At 35.7% G+C, this 20,568-nt stretch overlaps 1 protein-coding gene and 1 long non-coding RNA gene across 6 annotated transcripts in view; one reads left to right on the forward strand and one right to left on the reverse strand.

Annotated features, from left to right (window-relative positions):
- The window catches only part of LOC144315440 (uncharacterized), a 45,274-nt gene extending 35,084 nt beyond the window's left edge, over positions 1–10,190 (forward strand). Inside the window, exon 3 of the long non-coding RNA XR_013381143.1 lies at positions 10,044–10,190. This is a non-coding gene — a long non-coding RNA (uncharacterized LOC144315440). The remainder of the gene's footprint in view (positions 1–10,043) is intronic.
- Positions 1–20,568, reverse strand: part of VAPA (VAMP associated protein A) — a 46,299-nt gene that overhangs the window by 22,002 nt on the left and 3,729 nt on the right. For 2 of the 5 annotated variants that reach the window (XM_077899950.1, XM_077899947.1), the window contains exons 1-3: positions 20,268–20,359; positions 18,721–18,752; positions 1,402–1,554 (exon numbers count right to left, since the gene is read on the reverse strand). In XM_077899950.1, coding sequence (XP_077756076.1) covers positions 1,402–1,554; positions 18,721–18,752; positions 20,268–20,344 — 262 coding nt within the window. In that variant the 5' untranslated portion in view covers positions 20,345–20,359. Of the gene's footprint in view, positions 1–1,401; positions 1,555–18,720; positions 18,753–20,267; positions 20,360–20,568 lie in introns of those variants that run through there. The other 3 variants (XM_077899949.1, XM_077899951.1, XM_077899948.1) reach the window with 2 other exon arrangements.

Raw genomic sequence — 20,568 nt, forward strand, 5'->3', positions numbered from 1 at the left:
ATCTGCGCAATTCAAATTTTTCTTAAGATATACAATAAAACTTCAGCAATCTAGAAACCTCAAAGAAAAAGTAATTCTGAATAGTTTTACAGATTCCTAAGGATAAAACTAGATGTACCAAAAAACTACTTTTAAACACATGGATAGAAATAATTCTATCGTCTCCCAACTTAGCTAAAAGACTTAAAGATTTAGAGACCAACTTCCAGAATGAATGCATGTACTCACTGCTTTATCTTCTTTCCCATCCATCTTTCCCATGAACTTGGACAAACACAAACTCTATGGTAAGTGCTTCACTGCCTTTGTAGTAAAGTTCTGCTTCTAAGTACCCTTCATGAGCTTGCTGTAAGGCCCTCCTCCCTCTTTGTAAAATCTGGTGTTTTTAATCTGCTGTGGATTTAAAAACCAGGAAACTGATACAGAATTAGTATCTTAGGAATATTACCAGGATCACTCAGGTATGTTTGTATGTTTTGTTTTGTTTTTAAACATATACATGGCTAGGCCATGCCCCTAGAGATTCTGAGCTAGGAGGGGTCCCATGTGTGCTCCTGCTCCACCTGTTATCACCACACACTTTCCTATCAGATGGATTTCACAACATACAGTGAATGGGAGGCAAGAACTACTGCTAGAAAGTAAGAGTAAATGGTCTCTGCATTAAGCCTAAAAGGTTCTCCTCCCATAATTAAGATATATTCTCATACTTGCTTCCTATTTCTCACCTATGTCAGATATTATTGTTAAAGAGCATTGCCTTGGGAAGTCTGACAGAAGAAAGGAAGTTTATAGAGGGTATTAACTACGGCACCAGCACAGACCCCACAGCAAGAATAAGCAATCCATATGTGGAGAGAACCAAGTATACTCTCTGGATTACAAGTAAACACAAAAGGGAGACATAAAACTAAACTTTGACATTTACAATGACAGGCAGAAACACTCATCTAATTTGATATAATCAGCAAAAAAGAGGCACTGTACATTTTTAAGACAGGATAATACTTGTATAGCTGCATGAAATATGTAACAATAGCCAGAGATCTGAAAAGAATCCTCAATCACAAAAATGGTGTAATATCTCAAAGATAAAATAATAAGGGCAAGAATGTGGTAGGGAGTGGCAGAAATAAAGGATATAAACATTTTAAAGTGACAATTATTATTTATAAATTGACCACAGACATCCCCAACCCCAATCCCAAGATAGAGGTGAGAAATGTTCTACAACAGTTAGCATACAGTAAGATAACAGAAGGATGTCACTAAAGGCAAGCCAGAATAACAAGAACTATTTCTCTCCCTCCAGGTAAAACCCTGCTAATTATAAGCAAATTCAGCATAAACATAAAAATATCAGAATTCAGTACTGTTCCCATCCAGAACCTGATGTGCTACCTGAAACAGTCACAGTCGACCCCGGGTCAATGATCCCACTGTTAGGCCTCACACAGTACCGACGAGGTGCTGTAGTCTTCACCTTGAAACACACTTTCCTATCAGATGGATTTCGCAACTTAAGATTTGTAGTGACTACATCTGTGAAGGGGCCTGTAAGATTTAAAACAGAAAAAAATGTTAATTGGGTTCACACATACAAATAATTCAAAACTAAACGTACATAAGCTCAATTTTATTAAAGTATACGTAGTAAGTCTGTGACCTAACTGTATCAAAAGACTAACAGTACTTTTTTCCAGGCAGTAGACTTACAAATGACTTCTATTTTCTTCTTCATTCCTTGCTATATTTTACAAAATTTCTATATGAACAAGTATTATTTCTACCAAACAAAAAGTATTTCAAAAGTTTAATTTATGAAATAAGCCCACAATCATATTCTCAGTGTGCTCTTACCACGTTATTAAAAAGATGAGGTTTTAAAAAGAATTAAGTAAATAAATCAGATAGATAGATAGATAGATAGATAGATAGATAGATAGATAGATGGATGAGGTTTTTCAGTGGCCTGCAAATCAGCCCAAGTCTTCAAATCCATTTTACCAAGCAAACTGCAAAATTCTCTACATCTGAATATACATCCAATGACAATAGTACTCTAGCTTCACACCTCTATTAGGTTTGATTCATTCACTCATTCACTCACTCACATATTTGTTAAGTGTTTATTAATGAGCATTATGTCAAATGCTTGAGATGCAAAGTTTCTAAGCTTTGGTGATATACGCAAACATGAAATTATAAAACAAAATACCCAGAAACGTAATTCACTCCCACCTGAATTAATTTAGTCCTAAATTAATATAAATTCATTTTTTAAAAAAGAGGGTAAAAGGAAAAATTATAGCCATTTTTTATCTTGGCTGAAGAAAAGCTTGTAAGCACTATGTAAATTAACTTAGCAATAAAATGAGTACCTTTTATTTTGGGCACAGAAGATAAACTTAAAAGTATGTCCCTAGAGGAAGCAATAACTACACACTTCTAACTAACCCAAAAGCAATTTTATTTTTTAAAGACGTTATTGTTTTTTAAGATTTTCCGTTTATTTATTTGACCGGGCGGGGGGAGGGAGGGACAGCTAGCGCTCCCACAAACAGGAGGAGCCAGAGAGGGTTCAGAAGCAAGTTCCCCATCAAGCAGGGAGCCTGATGCAGGGCTCAATATCTCAGGACCCTGGGATCATGACCTAAGCTGAAAGCAGACACTTAACTAAGGCACCTAGATGCCCCCCGAAATCAATTTTAAATAGTTTTCAAAGCAATCAGGTTTATTTTTTTTTTAAAGCAAAAAGGCTGAAATCAAAGACAACTATTATAGAGGCTATCCTTTTTGAGACAAACAAAAATAAATATGTCTTTTATAACTTTATAATATGGAGTCCAGATTGAGAAAACAACTCTACTAGTTTCTCATTTAGTTGAATATTGGAAAACCGCCTAAGACAAAGGTTTGAACAGGAATAAATACAGTCAAATGAAGAGACGCATTAGGAAGAGTTAGAGGGGCCCTTGGGTGTTTGAATCAGTTAAATATCTGCCTTTGGCTCAGGTCATGATCCCAGAGGCCTAGGATACAACCCCGCATCCAGCTCCCTGCTCAGCGAGGAGTCTGCTTCTCCCTCTGCCCTTCACTGCTCCCTACCCGGCCTCTGTTTCTCTCTCGAAAATCAAAATCTTTCAAAACAAAAGGAAGAGTGCAGGAGATGAAAGCAAACAGATCTGCCTAATGCAACCAGAGGAAAACTTCACTTCAAAGTTAACGCCATTAAAAGGTACTTATTTCAGGTCCTAAGGAGTGAAATGATTTAAACCTACATTTAAAATTGTAAGTTGTGGGCAGCCCCAGTGGCTCAGCAGTTTAGCGCCACCTTCAGTTCAGCCCAGGGCCTGATCCTGGAGACCCAGGATTAAGTCCCATGTCAGGCTCCCTGAATGGAGCCTGCTTCTCCCTCTGCTTGTGCCTCTGCCTCTCTCTCTCTCTCTCTCTCTCTCTCTCTGTCTGTCTCTCATGAATAAATAAATAAGATCTTTAAAAAAAAAAGTTTAAAAAAATTAAAAAATAAAATGAAAAATTTTAAAAATTAAAAAATAAATTGTAAGTTGTAATACACTTTTTAATAAAGTCCTGGAACTTTTAAGAGGGAGAAGAAAGAAATGAGAGAACATTAGCAAAAAACATAAAGGCAGAGAAATAAGTTACCAAAAAATAAATGAAAAATAGCTATTTAAATCAACAGATATGCATTTTTTTAAAAGAAGTATATATACAAAGTATGATTTTCTGAACAAACTGCTTTAATTATATAGTAACATTAATCATTCAATTTGTGCATTATTTTACCCCCTTTGCTCTTCAATCCCAAATGCTTGGATTTTTCAACAAGCAGCTAACTAAGCTCCACCATACACTAGCATGGAAGAAGTAAAGGGGAATATTACAATCTGTCCACATGGCACTTGAACCCACAGTATCACTGGCTAGAGACACCTTTTAAACTACTAATGAAACCAAGAGTCTTAAGATACATAGATTCCATTTCTTAACATTCTCAAAATTCATAAATTACCACAGATATTTGAGAATGTGTAAATATTTATAAAACTATTTCAACATCAGTAGCATGGATTAAAAAACAATGTCTTAGTAACATGACAAAAGAAACCTTTCACAAAAGTTTAATTTTGAACAATTCTACATTTTTATAACATACTTATGTAAGATTTAACTAAATTTTAATTGAATTTAAAATTTTAGATTTTAGAGGAAAATACCAATTTTCCAAAATAAGGTAAATAATGGACTATTAAAACTATTTAGAAAATGACCATGTGTCAATTTCCATCAACATATAAATTCTGAAATAGTACTTAAAATTTATATGTAAGAGATTGTGGCCATGACACAAAAATGCAAACTATCTAAAGATGAAGATAGTATGTCCAAAGAAAAAAGCTCACCAATTTAGAACAAAGTTGTTAACTGGATATGTTAACCTTATCAGTACAACGTGACATTAGCCACCTAACAAATGAATAAGCCCAACTAACACTTGAATTTCAAAGTTTCTGCTCCAATGTGTCCCTCTACCTGAGCATCTCAATGATTGCTCTCTGAGTGGACAGCTAAGTCTGAGCCCATTTTCCTGATTAAAATGGAAACTCAGCAAGTAGTGATAAGAATAACCAGATTTAATTCTTATAAGTCTTGAAACATCTGATCCACTTTTGTCTGATGAAATCTATATTCCACACCCCAAAATAACACACAAATATTCACAAAAAATTTACATAGTATTTTTTGGGGAGTAAGGGTGATATATGGAGATTACAGCTGGGGAGTGGAGGTGGTTTATAAATAAAGAGACTATTCTTGAACAAGAGTCTTTCAGGACCTGGACAATAAAAGGAGCCTGGGGGGGATCCCTGGGTGGCGCAGCGGTTTGGCGCCTGCCTTTGGCCCAGGGCGCGATCCTGGAGACCCGGGATCGAATCCCACATCGGGCTCCCGGTGCATGGAGCCTGCTTCTCCCTCTGCCTGTGTCTCTGCCTCTCTCTCTCTCTGTGACTATCATGAATAAATAAATAAAATCTTTAAAAAAAATAAAAATAAATAAAAATAAAAATAAAATAAAATAAAAGGAGCCTGGGCAGCCATGGGCAGCATTTTATAGCAAGATGTACACAGTTCTTTGCCTTTATTTGATAAAGTTTTATACAGCAGAGAAAAGACAATGTGTCTTTACTTGAAGAGCGTTTTATCAAGAATTTGGGTGGGAGAAGGAAGAATGGGTTGTCAAAGGGTGATCTGAAATTTTCTACACTATTAAGCTGGAGCTTAATAAGTAATAATAAAGAAATTTCAAAAAAAAAAAAAAAAGAAATTTCTAACAACAATTGACAACAACAAAAAAGCTACCATGTCATAGATCTCTGAATCCTCTGGTTAAAAAGACCTGATGAGGTAAATCTACCTTTTACAGACCCTTAAAAATAGAGGAAAAGTTACATAATTTATTGAAAGCACTATAAACAAATTCTAAATCTGACAGTGATACCCCTTTCACAGGTATTTTGTCTGACATCAGGATTGAGTGAGTGGTGCTATCGCTGGGGAGAGAGAAGAACAACAAACAGGATGTTAGACATTCTGCAATGCCTGAGCAGTCCCATACAAAGAGTATCATGCCCTCATCCTAAGGAATTTTCAAATACTCCTCCTAGAAATCCATACTGGTGAAAAACAGCTTTTCCAGAAATATTTCTATTGTGTATAAAAGGAAAAAAAAATGAAGAAAAAAAAATGTGCCCTTTCCTCCAAAACCTGAAAAGGTTAAGTTTACCATTACAGAAAATTATTCTACCAACAGCAATGCCACTCATGATACTTGAATCACCTCAACTCTTGTTATCAGCAGCCCTTTGTAGATAACACATACAATTCTACCCATATGTATAAATTTTCTTACTTTGCTCTTATTTCAAAATGTTAAAGAAAATCAGCCAGCTCTATTCAGATAGCTGTTGTGTTCTCCTAATACCAAACTTATTTGTTATTAGGAAGGTTACAAATATCTGGCTACTTCATTATCTCTTCTGTTATAGTCATGCCCAAACATTTACATTGAAATGTATTATTTTTTTTTGAAATGTATATTTCATTATAAATTTACTTTTTACTTATCCTTTACGTTATAGTCAGGGAATTATGTTAAAAATTTAATTTTGTATGCTGGTAGGCAATTTTACATATGAATTTCATTTTGAGATGGTAAAGTGGGCATTAAAGAATATAAAATATAAAAATGTGATATCTTATCCAATAGGGTTAAAAACCACTGCATTTTATCAGTAACCCCCTGCTTGACTTACTGAAAATTCATCCTTTGCAAAGCTTAGGTGGTTAAACAAGTAAATGATTAAGAAAAACAAGTGATTACCATAAAGTCAATATACAGATCAATTTTGCAGGGAAAGAGGTAGTAACTGGGAGGGTACAAGGAAGATTTTTAGAATGATTGCCAAGTTCTAGTTCTTATTTTAGGCAGTGATTACTTGGGTATTTATTTACTTTTTGACCATTCTATAAGCTATATGTATTTTTTCATTTATGCAGAACACAAATTTTTTTAAGAAAAGCTGATCCTTGATTTAAAAAAAAAGAACCTGAAAAACCAGTGGAAGAACAGTTTTGATGAGAAAGTAAACATCTAAGCAATTTATATAAAAAAACAAGTACTTTTTGAGGACTTCTAAAACTTAGAAAATCCTGTCAGTTGCCTAATGTAAATGCTTAGCTTAACATTTAGAAACAATTACTGGAACAGCCCATTTTAAGATTACTTAATAATATACTAGTCACCAATCACAGCTACCGTTTCATACATATTTCCTAGGTTAGAGATGAAATTTCACTGTTTATATGTAATCATATTCCATATAAAAAAAAGAAAATTCCACATAATACAGTTTACACTTACTTGTATTCATCAACTGAAAAAAAAAAACCTATAATCAAAATAACCCTACCTTTCATAATTACATGGGTCATCTCCTCATTTAGTCTCACTTTTAAGAAGCAATAACATTTCCTGTCATTAAGTATTGTGACCTAATTCCAACTACAACTGTTACTGCCAGTAAGCCAAAATCCTATACCCAGCCCCAAATTCTAAAAATCAGAAATGTAACAGACACAAATATGGCCTCTGTGTTAAAAAAAAAAAGTCTGGGGATCCCTGGGTGGCGCAGCGGTTTGGCGCCTGCCTTTGGCCCAGGGTGCGATCCTGGAGACCTGGGATTGAGTCCCACGTTGGGCTCCCGGTGCATGGAGCCTGCTTCTCCCTCTGCCTGTGTCTCTGCCTCTCTCTCTCTCTCTCTCTGTGACTATCATAAATAAATAAAAAAAATTAGAAGTCTTTAAAAAAAAAAAAGTCTGAACATAAATTTGAAAGAAAACAGAACCTAAAATTTCAAAAATGTAGTAAAAGTTTAGAGCAGCTCACCAAAAAGGATGTCCCCAGTGAGACTAGTCTGCCTCCTTTACCTAAAAATATTTTTCCTGCATGAACTACCTTTTATACTCAGTCCATATACCTAAAATACTAGCATTCAGAACAAGGATTTCCTTTTAAAAGTGGGACCCTTACTCTCCAAATCCCCAATCTTAAAAGGAACCCCCATTATGCTTATAAGAGCTAAAAGTAGAATCCCTTTGAACAAATTTTTGAATGTTGTCATCCATCCACATTTTGATATGAATTGCCAATGAAGTTTTCTTGAAATGCCAAGGTGAGTTTAGTTGCAAAAAAACTGAGTTGGGGAAGAGAAATAGAAGACAGCAGTTGGCTTGGTTTTTCCCCTAACATCTTATTGAAAATTTTCATAAAAAGAAATTACAATCACTGTAAACAATCAAATATCTATAACCTAGATTTGACAATTAACATTTTGTTGTAATTGAGACCTATCAATCTATTTATCCATCTCTGTCCATCCATCCATCTTATTCTTGATGCCTTCAAAGTAAGTTGAAGACATTAGAATACCTACTCCTAAACACCTCAGTACACATATCAATTTGAGTTCAATATTTGCTTACTCTAAAGAAAGTCAAATTTTATTTCAGGATAAGCAGTATATATGCTCTAAGCACAGAGCATTTCAGAAATAGACAAGCCTCTGAGATGCAGCTTAAAAATGAACAGGCAATGTACATGAACATCCATCATGAACTCTGTGACATCTATCTAGGCTACCTACTCCAAAGCCTGTTGAGAGAGAATTCTCTACAGGTCTCTAGCATTTGTGCATGTTTTCAAAGTTTTCATCCAGATTATTTTGTCAAGGATTTATTTAAAGAGTGAACAGTCCTGGAAACCAATGCCTCCCTCCTGAGGAGAGAGCCAACTTTTCATTGTCCTGTATAATAAAGATAAGGTCTTCCTCCAGGGAAAAAGGTCAGGTAAGTTTCCATGCAGCCCATTAGCGAAGACTCTGATTCTCTACACTCAAAGGCTTCTCAGCCATGATGCAAACACACTATGTGAGTAGCATCTGCCAGAACTGAACCCCTGTGTGTTGCCCCTTGAGGAAGCAAAGGAAACCACAAATATGAAGCTCATATTACATGCATGTCATGAATAATTATAAAGTCCCTTCTCTCTAAATCCAGGAATCTCATATCATCTACCAATATTCATAAAATTGTAGTACATTCAATTTTCAGACCCTTCAGGGTTTTTTTGTTTTGTTTTGTTTTGTTTTTACCCTTCATTTCTTGACAAGATCTTTCTGAGTTCTTGGCTATGGGGAACAGACTCAGAGACCTCTGAATAATTAATACCAGTCAGTGCAATGAACCAAAGCATGAATCCTGGAGAAACATGGCTGACCACACAATTCACAGAGCACATAATCTACACCTCATGGCACTTCTCACTTTATTATTTATGTATAACCCTTACCTCATCCAACTAAACTATAAGCTCCCTAAGAAGCAACAATTTATTTTTTAATGAACTGGAGTAATTAAAACAGACCATAAGTCATAGGAGCTGCTTAATTTGTTGGCTCCTATGCACTGTAAATATGGTTGAAGAGTCCACTTCGATTTTTTTTTTAATCAACATGCAACAAAATAAAAATCAGAAATATGCACGTTTTGTTTCAAATGCTATAACTCTCGGTCTTCATAAGTCATTTATGTCAACCATTACATTTTTACCCCTTCATCCTACTTTATTGAAACACAACAGGTAAAAATCCTAGAGGAAAGTTGGATGCTCAGCTCAAATATATAAACAATGCAGCTGTGGCAAAGGAGGTGATGACTACACTTCAGTGTTTCCACAGGTTTTAGCTGATTAAGTTTTCCAGTTGCATAAAGATTACACTGCTGAATACATGCCATGTTAAAATAATCATGCATGTGAAGTACATACTGTATAGTATATACAGAACATTACTAAGAATCTACACAGTTAATAGTAACATGGCAGTAGTAGTAACAGTACAAATACTGCTAACAAGAAAAGTTTTCCTAACAGCTAGCCTTTATTGGGCACTCATCATTCATCAAGAACTGTGCATGAATTATGCACCTCATAACAAGCCTTTGTAGACACTTTATTAACCTCATTTTACAGATGGTAAGTCAACTCGGACTCAGAGAAGTTAAAACACTTGTCCAATGCCATAAACTACAAAGCAGTGGAAGGTGGAAGTCAAACCAGGTGTAACTCCAGAGCCTGAACTTTCATTAATTCTATATGTATTTTATGCAAACTACCTAGCCACAGTTTTTTCCTAATTCAAAAGCATTCCACATAGATATCTGCAGCAATAAACCATGAAGCTGCAGTCAAATCTGTAATAGACAAAAACGATTTTTAAATGAATATTGTATTTCCCTTGGTCCCATACACAGGTCATCAACTGGGTATTTCCTAAAATAAGTATCATAAACAGTAAGAAAATATCTTATGTCTTACATCCAAGAAAACCCTAAAACATTTTCATTAGAATTTTTTTAAATGAAGTCACCTTAATTTGTGTTCTCTATTTTTTTTTTTCCCCCAGATACACTGAAATCTCAGACTTGAACGTAAGGTCCATGAAGACTGGGTCTCTGTTCTGTACTGTATCCCCAGCAACTATAAAAATCCCCTGGCAAAACAAGTAGTGAATAAATATTATACTGTACAAATAAACAGAGTACTACTTTCTGGAAAATAAAATGAGTCAATTCTATTCAAGGTTTTAAAAATACTAGACAGAGACGCCTGGGTGGCTCAGCGGTTGAGCGTCTGCCTTCAGCTCAGGGCGTGATCCCTGTCCAGGGATCAAGTTCCGCATCGAGTTCCCTGCAAGGAGCCTGTTTCTCCCTCTGCCTATGTCTCTCTGCCTCTGTCTCTCTCATAAATAAATAAAATTTTGAAAAAACAAATAAATAAAAACACTAAACCTATCTTGTTACAATGTTTCACTAACATTAATTATGAAATATGGATTCTGAGATTAATAATGTATCATGAATACATGATCAGACTCTAGACGAAAAATCACCAAAATTTAGATATAGTAGTGTGTAGTCCATTCAAAAAAAAAAAATACACACACAAAAAATTTTCCCATTCTAGGGGCTTTAAGTCATAGATAAAAGAAGCTACCAATAGGCAGGAACCATATCTTATTTCTTCTGTACCACTTTCAAATAACGTAGTAGTATTCTGATCAGACAGTTAAATACTCATCCATTACTTTCACATGGAAAAGCACCAAGTCAAGTCAAAACTTCTATTCTCTTCATTCCTTTGGAAGCCTTTTGGAGACAGAGGGTCTAGTTTTTGTTATTGATGGTGTACTTTGACTTTTGTAAAAGCTAGAAGATAGTACGCTGAACTAAAACCAGCTAAGTGAGTGACCTTGAGCAAATCACTTGACTTCTCCAAGACAGTCTAATCGCCTGCATTTTAGCATCAACAGACAGAATGACCTCCAAAGCTCCTCTGGGCTCTAAAACTATGTGACATTATGATCAATTTCACTTCTTCTACTCTATGGTAAGATGGCAGACAATTCAATCCTAAATTTTCACAGCTTTATTAACATTCTGCATAAAGTTATTGTAAACATTTTAGAAGTGATTTTTCAGACCTTTTGATGCACAGACTACTCACTCTGACCTAACCAATCCCAGTAACAGTCTTGAAAACATGAGGGAGAGAACAAATAAATTGTCTTTTCACAGAAACAGAACATTTTGTGACTATCTTCCACTGTGTAACCTTCTAAAAAAAAAAAAAAAAAAAAAAGATGTACACACACCTAAAACACTACATTAAAGAGAACATTTCCACTCGAGGCTAAACATGAAGGATGCCTGCTACTTAACATCTTTATTAACACAGAAGTGGATCGGGATATCCCAGCGGTTTAGTGCCTGCCTTCCGCCCAGTGCGTGATCCTGGAGTTCCGGGATCGAGTCCCACGCACATCAGATTCCCCTGCAAGGAGCCTGCTTCTCCTTCTGCCTATGTCTCTGCCTCTCTCTCTCTGTGTGTGTCTCTCTCATGAATAAATAAAATATTTAAAAATTTTAAAAAGTATAATAGAAGTGGATCCATATTTTAAGAGTTTAGATAACTTTTTAAAATCTAGATAAGTAGGATGGAAGGAAATAAAAGGAAAATTGATAGTTGGGGAAAAACAGAAATAAATGTTTTCAGCACCACTTAAATATCTAAAACTCATTAGCTTAGAATCAAAATATTCATTTTGAATATTCATTTTGTGTCACTATGTCATAACATGAGGAAATGATCACAATAATATTAACAGAAATACAGGATATAAGAGTGTAAAATTATACACACAAAACATAAAAAGAAATACGTCAAGCTTTATTATTTCTAGATGGTAACCTTGAGTAATTTTTGCTTTACACCTCTCCATCCTTTTTTCAATTCTCTATTGAAAATTTTATAATCAAAAAGGACTTTCAAACATGTATACATATTAGCTTAATTTGTTCATAAAGCTTTTTATTTGGAAAGTGCTGAGGGAAAAACTGAAAATATTAAACACACACACACACACACACATCTTCTGAGGACTTTATTATTGAAGTTTTTGGCAGTGGAAACAGAACTCAGAAAACAAGACTAAGTGATTCATCTCTCCCAATGTTGTAAGAGTAAATTTGGTTTTATAGAGAAAACAACTAAACAGGAAACAAAGATACTCTATACCTTTAAAGGTATGGCAGTCATTCCAAGTCACATCAGATTAAGTACTAAAGCAAATACATATAAATGGATATATATGGAAGTACAGTTACAAAAGAAAAGTTGTCAAAATGTAGGCCCTAAGAAACATATCAAATTACAAGCTAAGTATATTAAAGTCCTCTCATGTTAACAATTTTTTAATTAACATCTCTATTTTTAAAAATGGGAACTGAATTCTTAAAAGCTAATATACTCAAAAAAAAAAAGCTAATATACTCAAACTCATTCATTTAAACCTGAATTTTGAAAATAGTACAAAATGTTCATCATTACTCTAGTTATAGAGAACATTCTAAATGCCAGTGAAAAGCAGCCAAGCAAACTATGGGGATATTAATTAGTCATCAAAAATATCTAAGTGGATGTTTTTTCCATAAAAATTTAAGACACTGATCTACATTACTCTCATAAAAGTGAAATCATAAAGTTGAACATATTTTCACAAATTATGAAGTTCAATCTTGTTTAAGCAACAAATTTATTATGAAGAACAAAATCATACTCAAGAGTTTATTATAAAGAATACAAGGAGTCTCAACGACAGGAAATGAAGTATATAGCTGGCCTTAAAACAAGAGGCTGCAGCGTGCCTGGGTGGCTCAGCTGAGCATCCAACTCTTGGTTCCAGCTCAGGTCATGATCCCATGGGTCGCTCAAGTCTGCTTGAGATTCTCTCACTCTGCCCCTCCATCCACTCACACACATGCTCTCTTATAAATACATCTTAACAACAACAACATCAACAACAAAAAAGATAGAGACTGCATTCAAGAGAAACTGATTCCTGGGACCACAAGATCTCTGGTCAGCTTTCTCCCCCTCTTCTCTCTCACCTCATTGCTTCTGCTTACACATGGCACAAATCAGCCGACTTTAAAGATCTAAAGCCAATCCTTTAAAGATCTAAAGCCAATCGTCTATCTAACAATACGTTTAAAGGGCTGGCATCAAAATTCTGGCTGGTCAGCCATCAGTTTATATATTGGCTAGCCTTGGGTTACACTGAACTAACTGACACTGGGAGAAGAGGGACCCTAAAAATGTATCTGCAGGAGCCATTCTCAGAGAAATAAATACCCCCGGGGGGTGGGAGTGAATGGGTGACGGGCACTGGGTGTTATTCTGTATGTTAGTAAATTGAACACCAATAAAAAAAAAAAAAATAAAAATAAAGTTGAATTAATGGATTAAGGGCTCTTCCTGCCTACTCCTGCTTTCTCTCCCCCTTATCTCTCATTGGCATTTTTTCCATTTGTGTATCTCCTTCTCAGAGGTCCTGAATTGTCACAGTTCTTATGGCCTTATGCTAGAGGTCACTCAAAGTACTAACGACACAGGTTCCTTGTGTAGAAGTTTTTTTTCTTGAAGACTGAAGCAAAGGATGGCATTTACCTTGCTTTACATCATTTACAAATGATGTAAAACTGAATCTTTAGTGTCCTTCTACTTAACATCTTTTGTTCACACTGCTGTCTTAGAATTTCCCATATATTTTTTCCACAAACTCCAACCTTTTGCCATATCTCTCACATTCCCAATCTTGCCTCATTTCTTTGATCCCTACTCTGCACTCAATATTTGCTATGCCCCCTACATCTTTGTTAACATCCCTCTTTACAGACCGTGTCATGGGGATATCACCTGCTACAGCCTATGTGGTTTATTATTTCTCTTCTTGAAAGGAACTGTCAGACCAGGTCAAAAATAACATTTTTTTCAAACTCTACTATGCAAATATTCTCATGTTTATGGATAAAGTAAGAGAGATCTCCATAAGTCTACCCAACCAGAAAGAGTGTTTTTTACCCCTATGAAGTCATGAGGAAAAGGGGAGGGAAAAAAGGGCTAAATTAAGTCAAACCAATGGTATTGCAGTAATGACTTTATATTTTTGGGATTTGCTACAGAAAATTCTTATTTGCCATTAAACCACCTATAAGTATCTACTGATAGTCACCAATTCTAATGATGCAGAATGTGGAAGAGATCAACTAGCTCCTTGCTAAACCTACCTTCTTTTGTTGGGTAGCTCTGTATGACTACATGACTGAATTGTGGCCAATGAAATGTGGGCAGGAGTGATGTATATACACCACACACCACCAGACCTGGATCATGAAATTCCTACTCTATGTATCCTTCATGTAATCCTACATGATGAAAGGATCCTGCATCTGAAGTTATGTATAGAGAAGAGCATCCTATGTATGAAGAATTTTGCCAATTTCTTACCATATAGTTTCACTCATATGAGAGATATAAGAAATAGCACAGAAGATCACAAGGAAAGGGAGGGAAAACTGAATGAGAAGAAATCAGAGAGGGAGACAAAGCATGAGAGACTCTTAACTGGGAAAAAAACTGAGGGTTGCTGAAGAGGAGGTGGGTGGGAAGATGGGATAACTGGGTGATGGGCATTAAGGAGGGCACGTGATGTGATTAGCACTGGGTGTTATATACAACTGCATTGAAACTAATGATGTACTGTATGTTGGCTAATTGAATTTAAATTAAAAAATAAAAGTTAAAAAAAAAAAAAAAAAAAAAAAAAAAGAAATAAATACCCCCAAACAAATCTACCCCACTTCTCACAAGAGACCATCAACTGATGTCAATAATAAGAGTTCAAAGAAACGACATATTTAATATAGTTACAATTTGTAATTACAGGACAGCTATAAATTACATGGTTTTCTATTTGTCTTTATATAACTTGATTTGTGAACTGTTACCAGAAGGTTGCAAACATTAGACTTGTTTTCTATTTACCTTCCTGTAATACGCATTATTAAAAAAAAAAAAAAAGACCTCAAACTGTAAAAGACTTAATTAGCTAAAAATAAAAAGAGGTAACACAGGAAGAACAAATGAAAACTCTGATCTAATCTTCCAAAGGTATCAAGACTAATAAAGTAATTTTAAGTTTTCCTCTCTCATAAAAAGCAATGCATGTTCACCGTGAAGTCCAGGAAAACACAGAAAAGTAAAAATATAAAAACAAAGAGAGTTGAATCCTAAAGTAGAGCTAATCATTAACATCTTCTTTCCAATTTTTTTCTTGCACATATTACCAGAAATAGGCTCATATTTATGTAATTTTTCAATGGAGAAATAAGGCTGTTCCCATCCATCAGCATCACTAAAACTGGGACTACCAGACACTACCTATACCTGGTGCAACAGAATTCTACCCCCTGAAGGTATTTTTACCAATATAAATATTGAAACCTAAGCCTAATCAAGCCTTCAAATCTAAATCCAAATTTATAGGAAACACATTTCAGACACATCTAGAATATGAGACATTCTACTGAATGACCTGATCTTCTCAACAATAGTATGACCAAAAAAAAAAGGGGGGGGGGGGGGAGGCAGTGTTTAAAATTAAGACTTGGATACATGACAACCAAATGGCATGCACAGAAGACTGAACAGCAAAAACAGAATTAGGGAAATTTTATTTTATTTATTTTTTAGGGAAATTTTAATAGATTAGATATTTGATGATATTGAATGGTTATTTTTGGTTTAAGATGACATCACAATTATGTAAAGAAAATGTCCTTTTATTAGAAAAGAAAACTCAAGTTTTAGGTTCAAATGTTTGATATCCAGAATCTATTTTAAAACACCACAGCAAACATACAAAAAATAAACATGATAAAATGCTAATAATCATTAAAGGATATGAAATTATTAAAGTATAAAGTTTCATTACAATGTTTTTATGGATGTTTGAAAGCTTTCATTAAAAGTTTTAATCTTTTGGGCAGCCCGGGTGGCTCACCGGGTTAGCGCCGCCTTCAGCCCAGGGCCTGATCCTGGAGACCCGGAATCGAGTCCCACATCAGGCTCTCTGCATGGAGCCTGCTTTTCCCTCTGCCTGTGTCTCTGCCTCTCTCTGTATGTCTCTCATGATAAATTAAATCTTAAAAAAAGTTTTAAGCTTTTTATCTAGTAATTTGAGTCACATTTCAATTATAATAAACAAGTTTTTGCAAATAATAGCTCCCCTCTTACTTTCAAACTTTCTTTTTTAAGATTTTATTTATTTATTCATGAGAGACAGAGACAGGTAGAGATATAGGCAGAGGGAGAAGCAGGCTCCCTGTGGGGAACCTGATGTGCGGGACTCATCCTGGAACCCTGGGATCACACTCTGAGCTGAACAGACACTCAACCACTGAGCCACCCAGGTGTCCCTAAACTTCTTTTAAAACTTTTCAAGGCTGAAATAAGATCCATCCTATATTAAAATTTATCACCTCCACCCCTGGAAGGCAGCTGAGACTTCACTGTATAATCCCTCTAGGTTAAGATCCAAAAGCCCAAGAAAGGAAGCTCAAGAAGTGCCTCTTAGAAAATAAAAAGGTGTTTGCTAATGACTCTCTTCACAGAACATCTCTGCATGGTGAAAGAATGTCTTATTTAAAGGAAATTAAAGGATAACTAATATGGTAGACCAACAACAAAATTACCAAAACTTAACAATCACAAAATACCAAACTTCAAAAACCAATCAAGTTTTCCCAATTCCTTTACACGTATTTGTCCACTTCATAGAAATATCGTGTTTTCTTCTTTTTCTCAGCTGACAAACATACTCAAAACCTCTGGGCCAGAACAACATCCAGGAAATCACCTAGTCCTGCCTCATAGTTCACAAATGAAAAGGATGAAGCACAAAGATTGAAAAAAAAAAAAAAAAAAAATTGGGATCCCTGGGTGGCGCAGCGGTTTGGCGCCTGCCTTTGGCCCAGAGCGCGATCCTGGAAACCCGGGATCGAATCCCACATCGGGCTCCCAGTGCATGGAGCCTGCTTCTCCCTCTGCCTATGTCTCTGCCTTTCTCTCTCTCTCTGTGACTATCATAAATAAAAAATTTTAAAAAAAATTATCTATGGGTTAGTCCTATCCCTTTTAACAAAATGTCCTCTTTTCTGAAACTATAAAATTTTGAAAACACAACTACCTGCAAAGGCAGATGAAAAAGCCTACCGAAAAGAGATCCAAGATGAAAAACATGAAATTACAGGAGTAATCATCAGAGTCCTATTAACGCAATCAATGTTTATTGGACAATCATCCATGCCAGATCTTGTTACCATGGACATAAAAATAAAATAAACAAGTATATCCTCAAGTAGTTAACGCTACAGTTTGGGAGAGAAAAAATATATTAACATAAAACTCTGTAATGTGGTTAAATGCAGATATTACAGATAAGCACAAGCTTCAACACTGGCCTGAAAAAGGAAGGCGGTGACCAACTTGGACGGCAAGAATCAAGGACTTCACAAAAGGAAAGGATTCTTGAACTGGAGACTGCTTGACAGATATGAGGGAGAACAATATTCGGGACAGAGCATGTGCAAAGCCTTGCAACAGCTTGAAGTGTTGGGGAAAATGGTTTCATGTAACCAAAGCTATGTGTAGAAGGGAATGGAGAGGCAGGCATTGGGTTTTGGACTTTTTCATCTACATACTGGGGAAATGTGCCAGCAGGTTCGATAACCCAAGGGAGCAATAGCATTGAAGTTTGCATTTACAAAGGATAGTTCTTAGCAGCAGTGTGGAAGAGAGGCTGAAGAGAGAGGGACACTAGTGAAAAGCAGGCCTGTCTACAGACTTGTAGTAGAAAAAAGGCAAGCGATAATGACCTAAAATAATTACCCAAAGCCCACCCAGATCCCTCCCTAAGTAATACATCCATATAACCAAAATCTACTAGTTACTTTGCATTAATCTCTTTAAAGGACCTAAACACATTTAACACACCAGATGAGACCAGGACCCTCCTCCTATCGCTCTCCCACACGCCCCCAAGTAAAACACACGTGGTCCTCATTCAAATAAATACCAGTGTTTCTTTTTTTAGCACAGCCCAGGACACCATCATTCCTCCAGTTACATACGCCAGAAATCTCAAAGACATCCAACACACCTCTACTCTGCAGGAGCGTTATCCAATATAGACCACCAAGTCTCACTGGCTTGACCCTCTAACTTTTCACCATCTCCAATACCTCAGACCAAGTTGTCACCTCTTGCCTGAACTAAAAAAACTGCCTAATCTCTATCTTCTAATATTACTTCATGTTGTTACCAGAATTATGGAAATTGTTTTAGTACAAATTTGAGTTATCACTACATTCCCCCCACTCTACCATTCCCCCCACTTATAATCCCTGTGAGATAAAAACAAAATTCCTTAGTCAACCTAGAAACCAGCACCACACTCATGAGATTACTTTAACATTAAATGTTTCAGGTTCCCTCCTGCCACAGGATCTTTGTAAATACATGCAGCGCCTACTGCAGTTTTCTTTCCTTTTCACCTAGGAAACTTCTCATTCTTAGAAAATCTTAGTCCAATTGTGTCTTCCCTGAGCAGATCAAAGTCCTCAATTTTATGTTTTCATAGCCCTACACACCTCTTCAGAGCTACAGTTCCTTTTGCTGATTACCTGACTGGTGTCTCTCTCTCCGACTGGGACTGCTGCATGAAAAACAAAGATAGTGTTTTATTCAAAACTGTACTTCTAACACTTACTCAATACTTCTACATTGCAGAAATTCAAATCTTTATTGTATAATTAAATGAATTAAAATGAATAAATTTAAAAGTAGAGTTGTTTTAAAGGAGACAGATTCAAAAATTATCTCTGGGATGTAGAAATACAGATTTTAATTAGCAGATATACAGAGTATTTCTAATATAAATAATCACGATGCCACCAAAAAATTAAAAATATGGAAGACAAGTAAGCTTGGGTTATAAAAAAAAAAAAATCCATCTGGGATATACCAAGTTTGAAATGTCTGAGTCAAGGGGTGCTTGGGTGGCTCAGTCGGTTTAGTATCTGACTCTTAATTTTGGCTCAGGTCATCATCTCAGGGTTGTGAGACCAAACCCCATGTGGGGTTTCTAGCCTGTTTAAGACTCTCTCTCCCCTTCTGTCCCATACTCCCCCAAAAACTGAGTCAAAATTCAAATCCAGATAGTCAGCAAGCAATTCTAAAACTGACTCTGTAAAGTCTTAATTAAAATACAAATTTGAGTGTGAACCAACAGGTGCAAAGATAGAGCAAGAGAAAGTGAAGCCATCAAAAACAAGGAGACTGAAGAAGCAAAGTTCACAGAGATAAAAAACCAAATCAGAATCTCAGAAATATTAGCAATTAAGAAAAAGCCCATAAATGAGACAATAAAGAGAGCAAAAAAGAAAATTAGAAGACAATTACATAGAAGTCAAAAGAATTGTTTTTAAAAAGAGGAACTGTTAATAATGTAAAGTGCCACAGAGATATGAATTGGAAATGATCAATGCGATCAGCAAGCAATAAGCAGTGAGGACAGAATACTACAGGGGACAAGAGGTGAGAAACTAAACTAAACAGTGCACACGGACAATTTTTCCAATAAGTCTGACTGCAAAAGAAATGAGGGGCAGGGAGGGACATATACCAGAAGGAGTTGGGAGTCAAGTACTTTGTTTATTTGCTTTTACAATGAAAGACTTATGTGTACTTGTATGTTTAAAGGAAGAAGCCGGTGGTTGAAAACATGAGAGGGAAAATATCTGAGGGAACATGGTCTAAGTATGAGTCATGAGGGATTTTACCTTAACCAACAAAAACAGCAGAACAAACAAGCTTGGATAGGAGAAGGGTTTTTCTTTCTTGGGGGGGGGGGGGGGGGAGTGGAGTATAGATGTGTAAAGATGCAACAGGTGTTAAAAGAGAAGACAGCACATCATGGAAGATCGTAAATACCACACTAAAAAAAAAAAAAATATATATATATATATATATATATATATATATTTATCTATTTTTGATCCAATAGATTTGGATCCAGGGGCAATCAAGAGCTACTTGAGAGCTTTTAAGGAATGGAGTAATAAGATGTCATCTGTGGCCCAGAGAAGGGGGAAATCACCCTAGGGATCCGATGAAGCCACTGTGAAATAAGAGCTGATCTGAAAGACCTAAAAATATGCCAAATATCTACCAAGAGTAGAAGAACTCTACATCCTCACTTGTACTTCTCAGTATTATGTTGCTATTCAAAGATGTTCTGGCTGACATCACAGGTTTCTTGGTTCCTCAGAGAGCTTAATTTTCTTTATTCGCTTGATTTTGTTATGGGCCACCTTTAACAGAATGGTTCTGGTCTATTTTCCTTTCTCTGATTACTAGGAGGAAGAATACATTCACATTTTATTTTAGCCTTTTCTAAATTTCCTTCTTCCAACTTTTCTCCAAAACCACTAGTAGGTAGGAAAAATAAAACATATAATACAATGGAAAAA

This window comes from Canis aureus, chromosome 6 (assembly GCF_053574225.1).
Source record: "Canis aureus isolate CA01 chromosome 6, VMU_Caureus_v.1.0, whole genome shotgun sequence".
Classification (NCBI taxonomy): domain Eukaryota; kingdom Metazoa; phylum Chordata; class Mammalia; order Carnivora; family Canidae; genus Canis; species Canis aureus.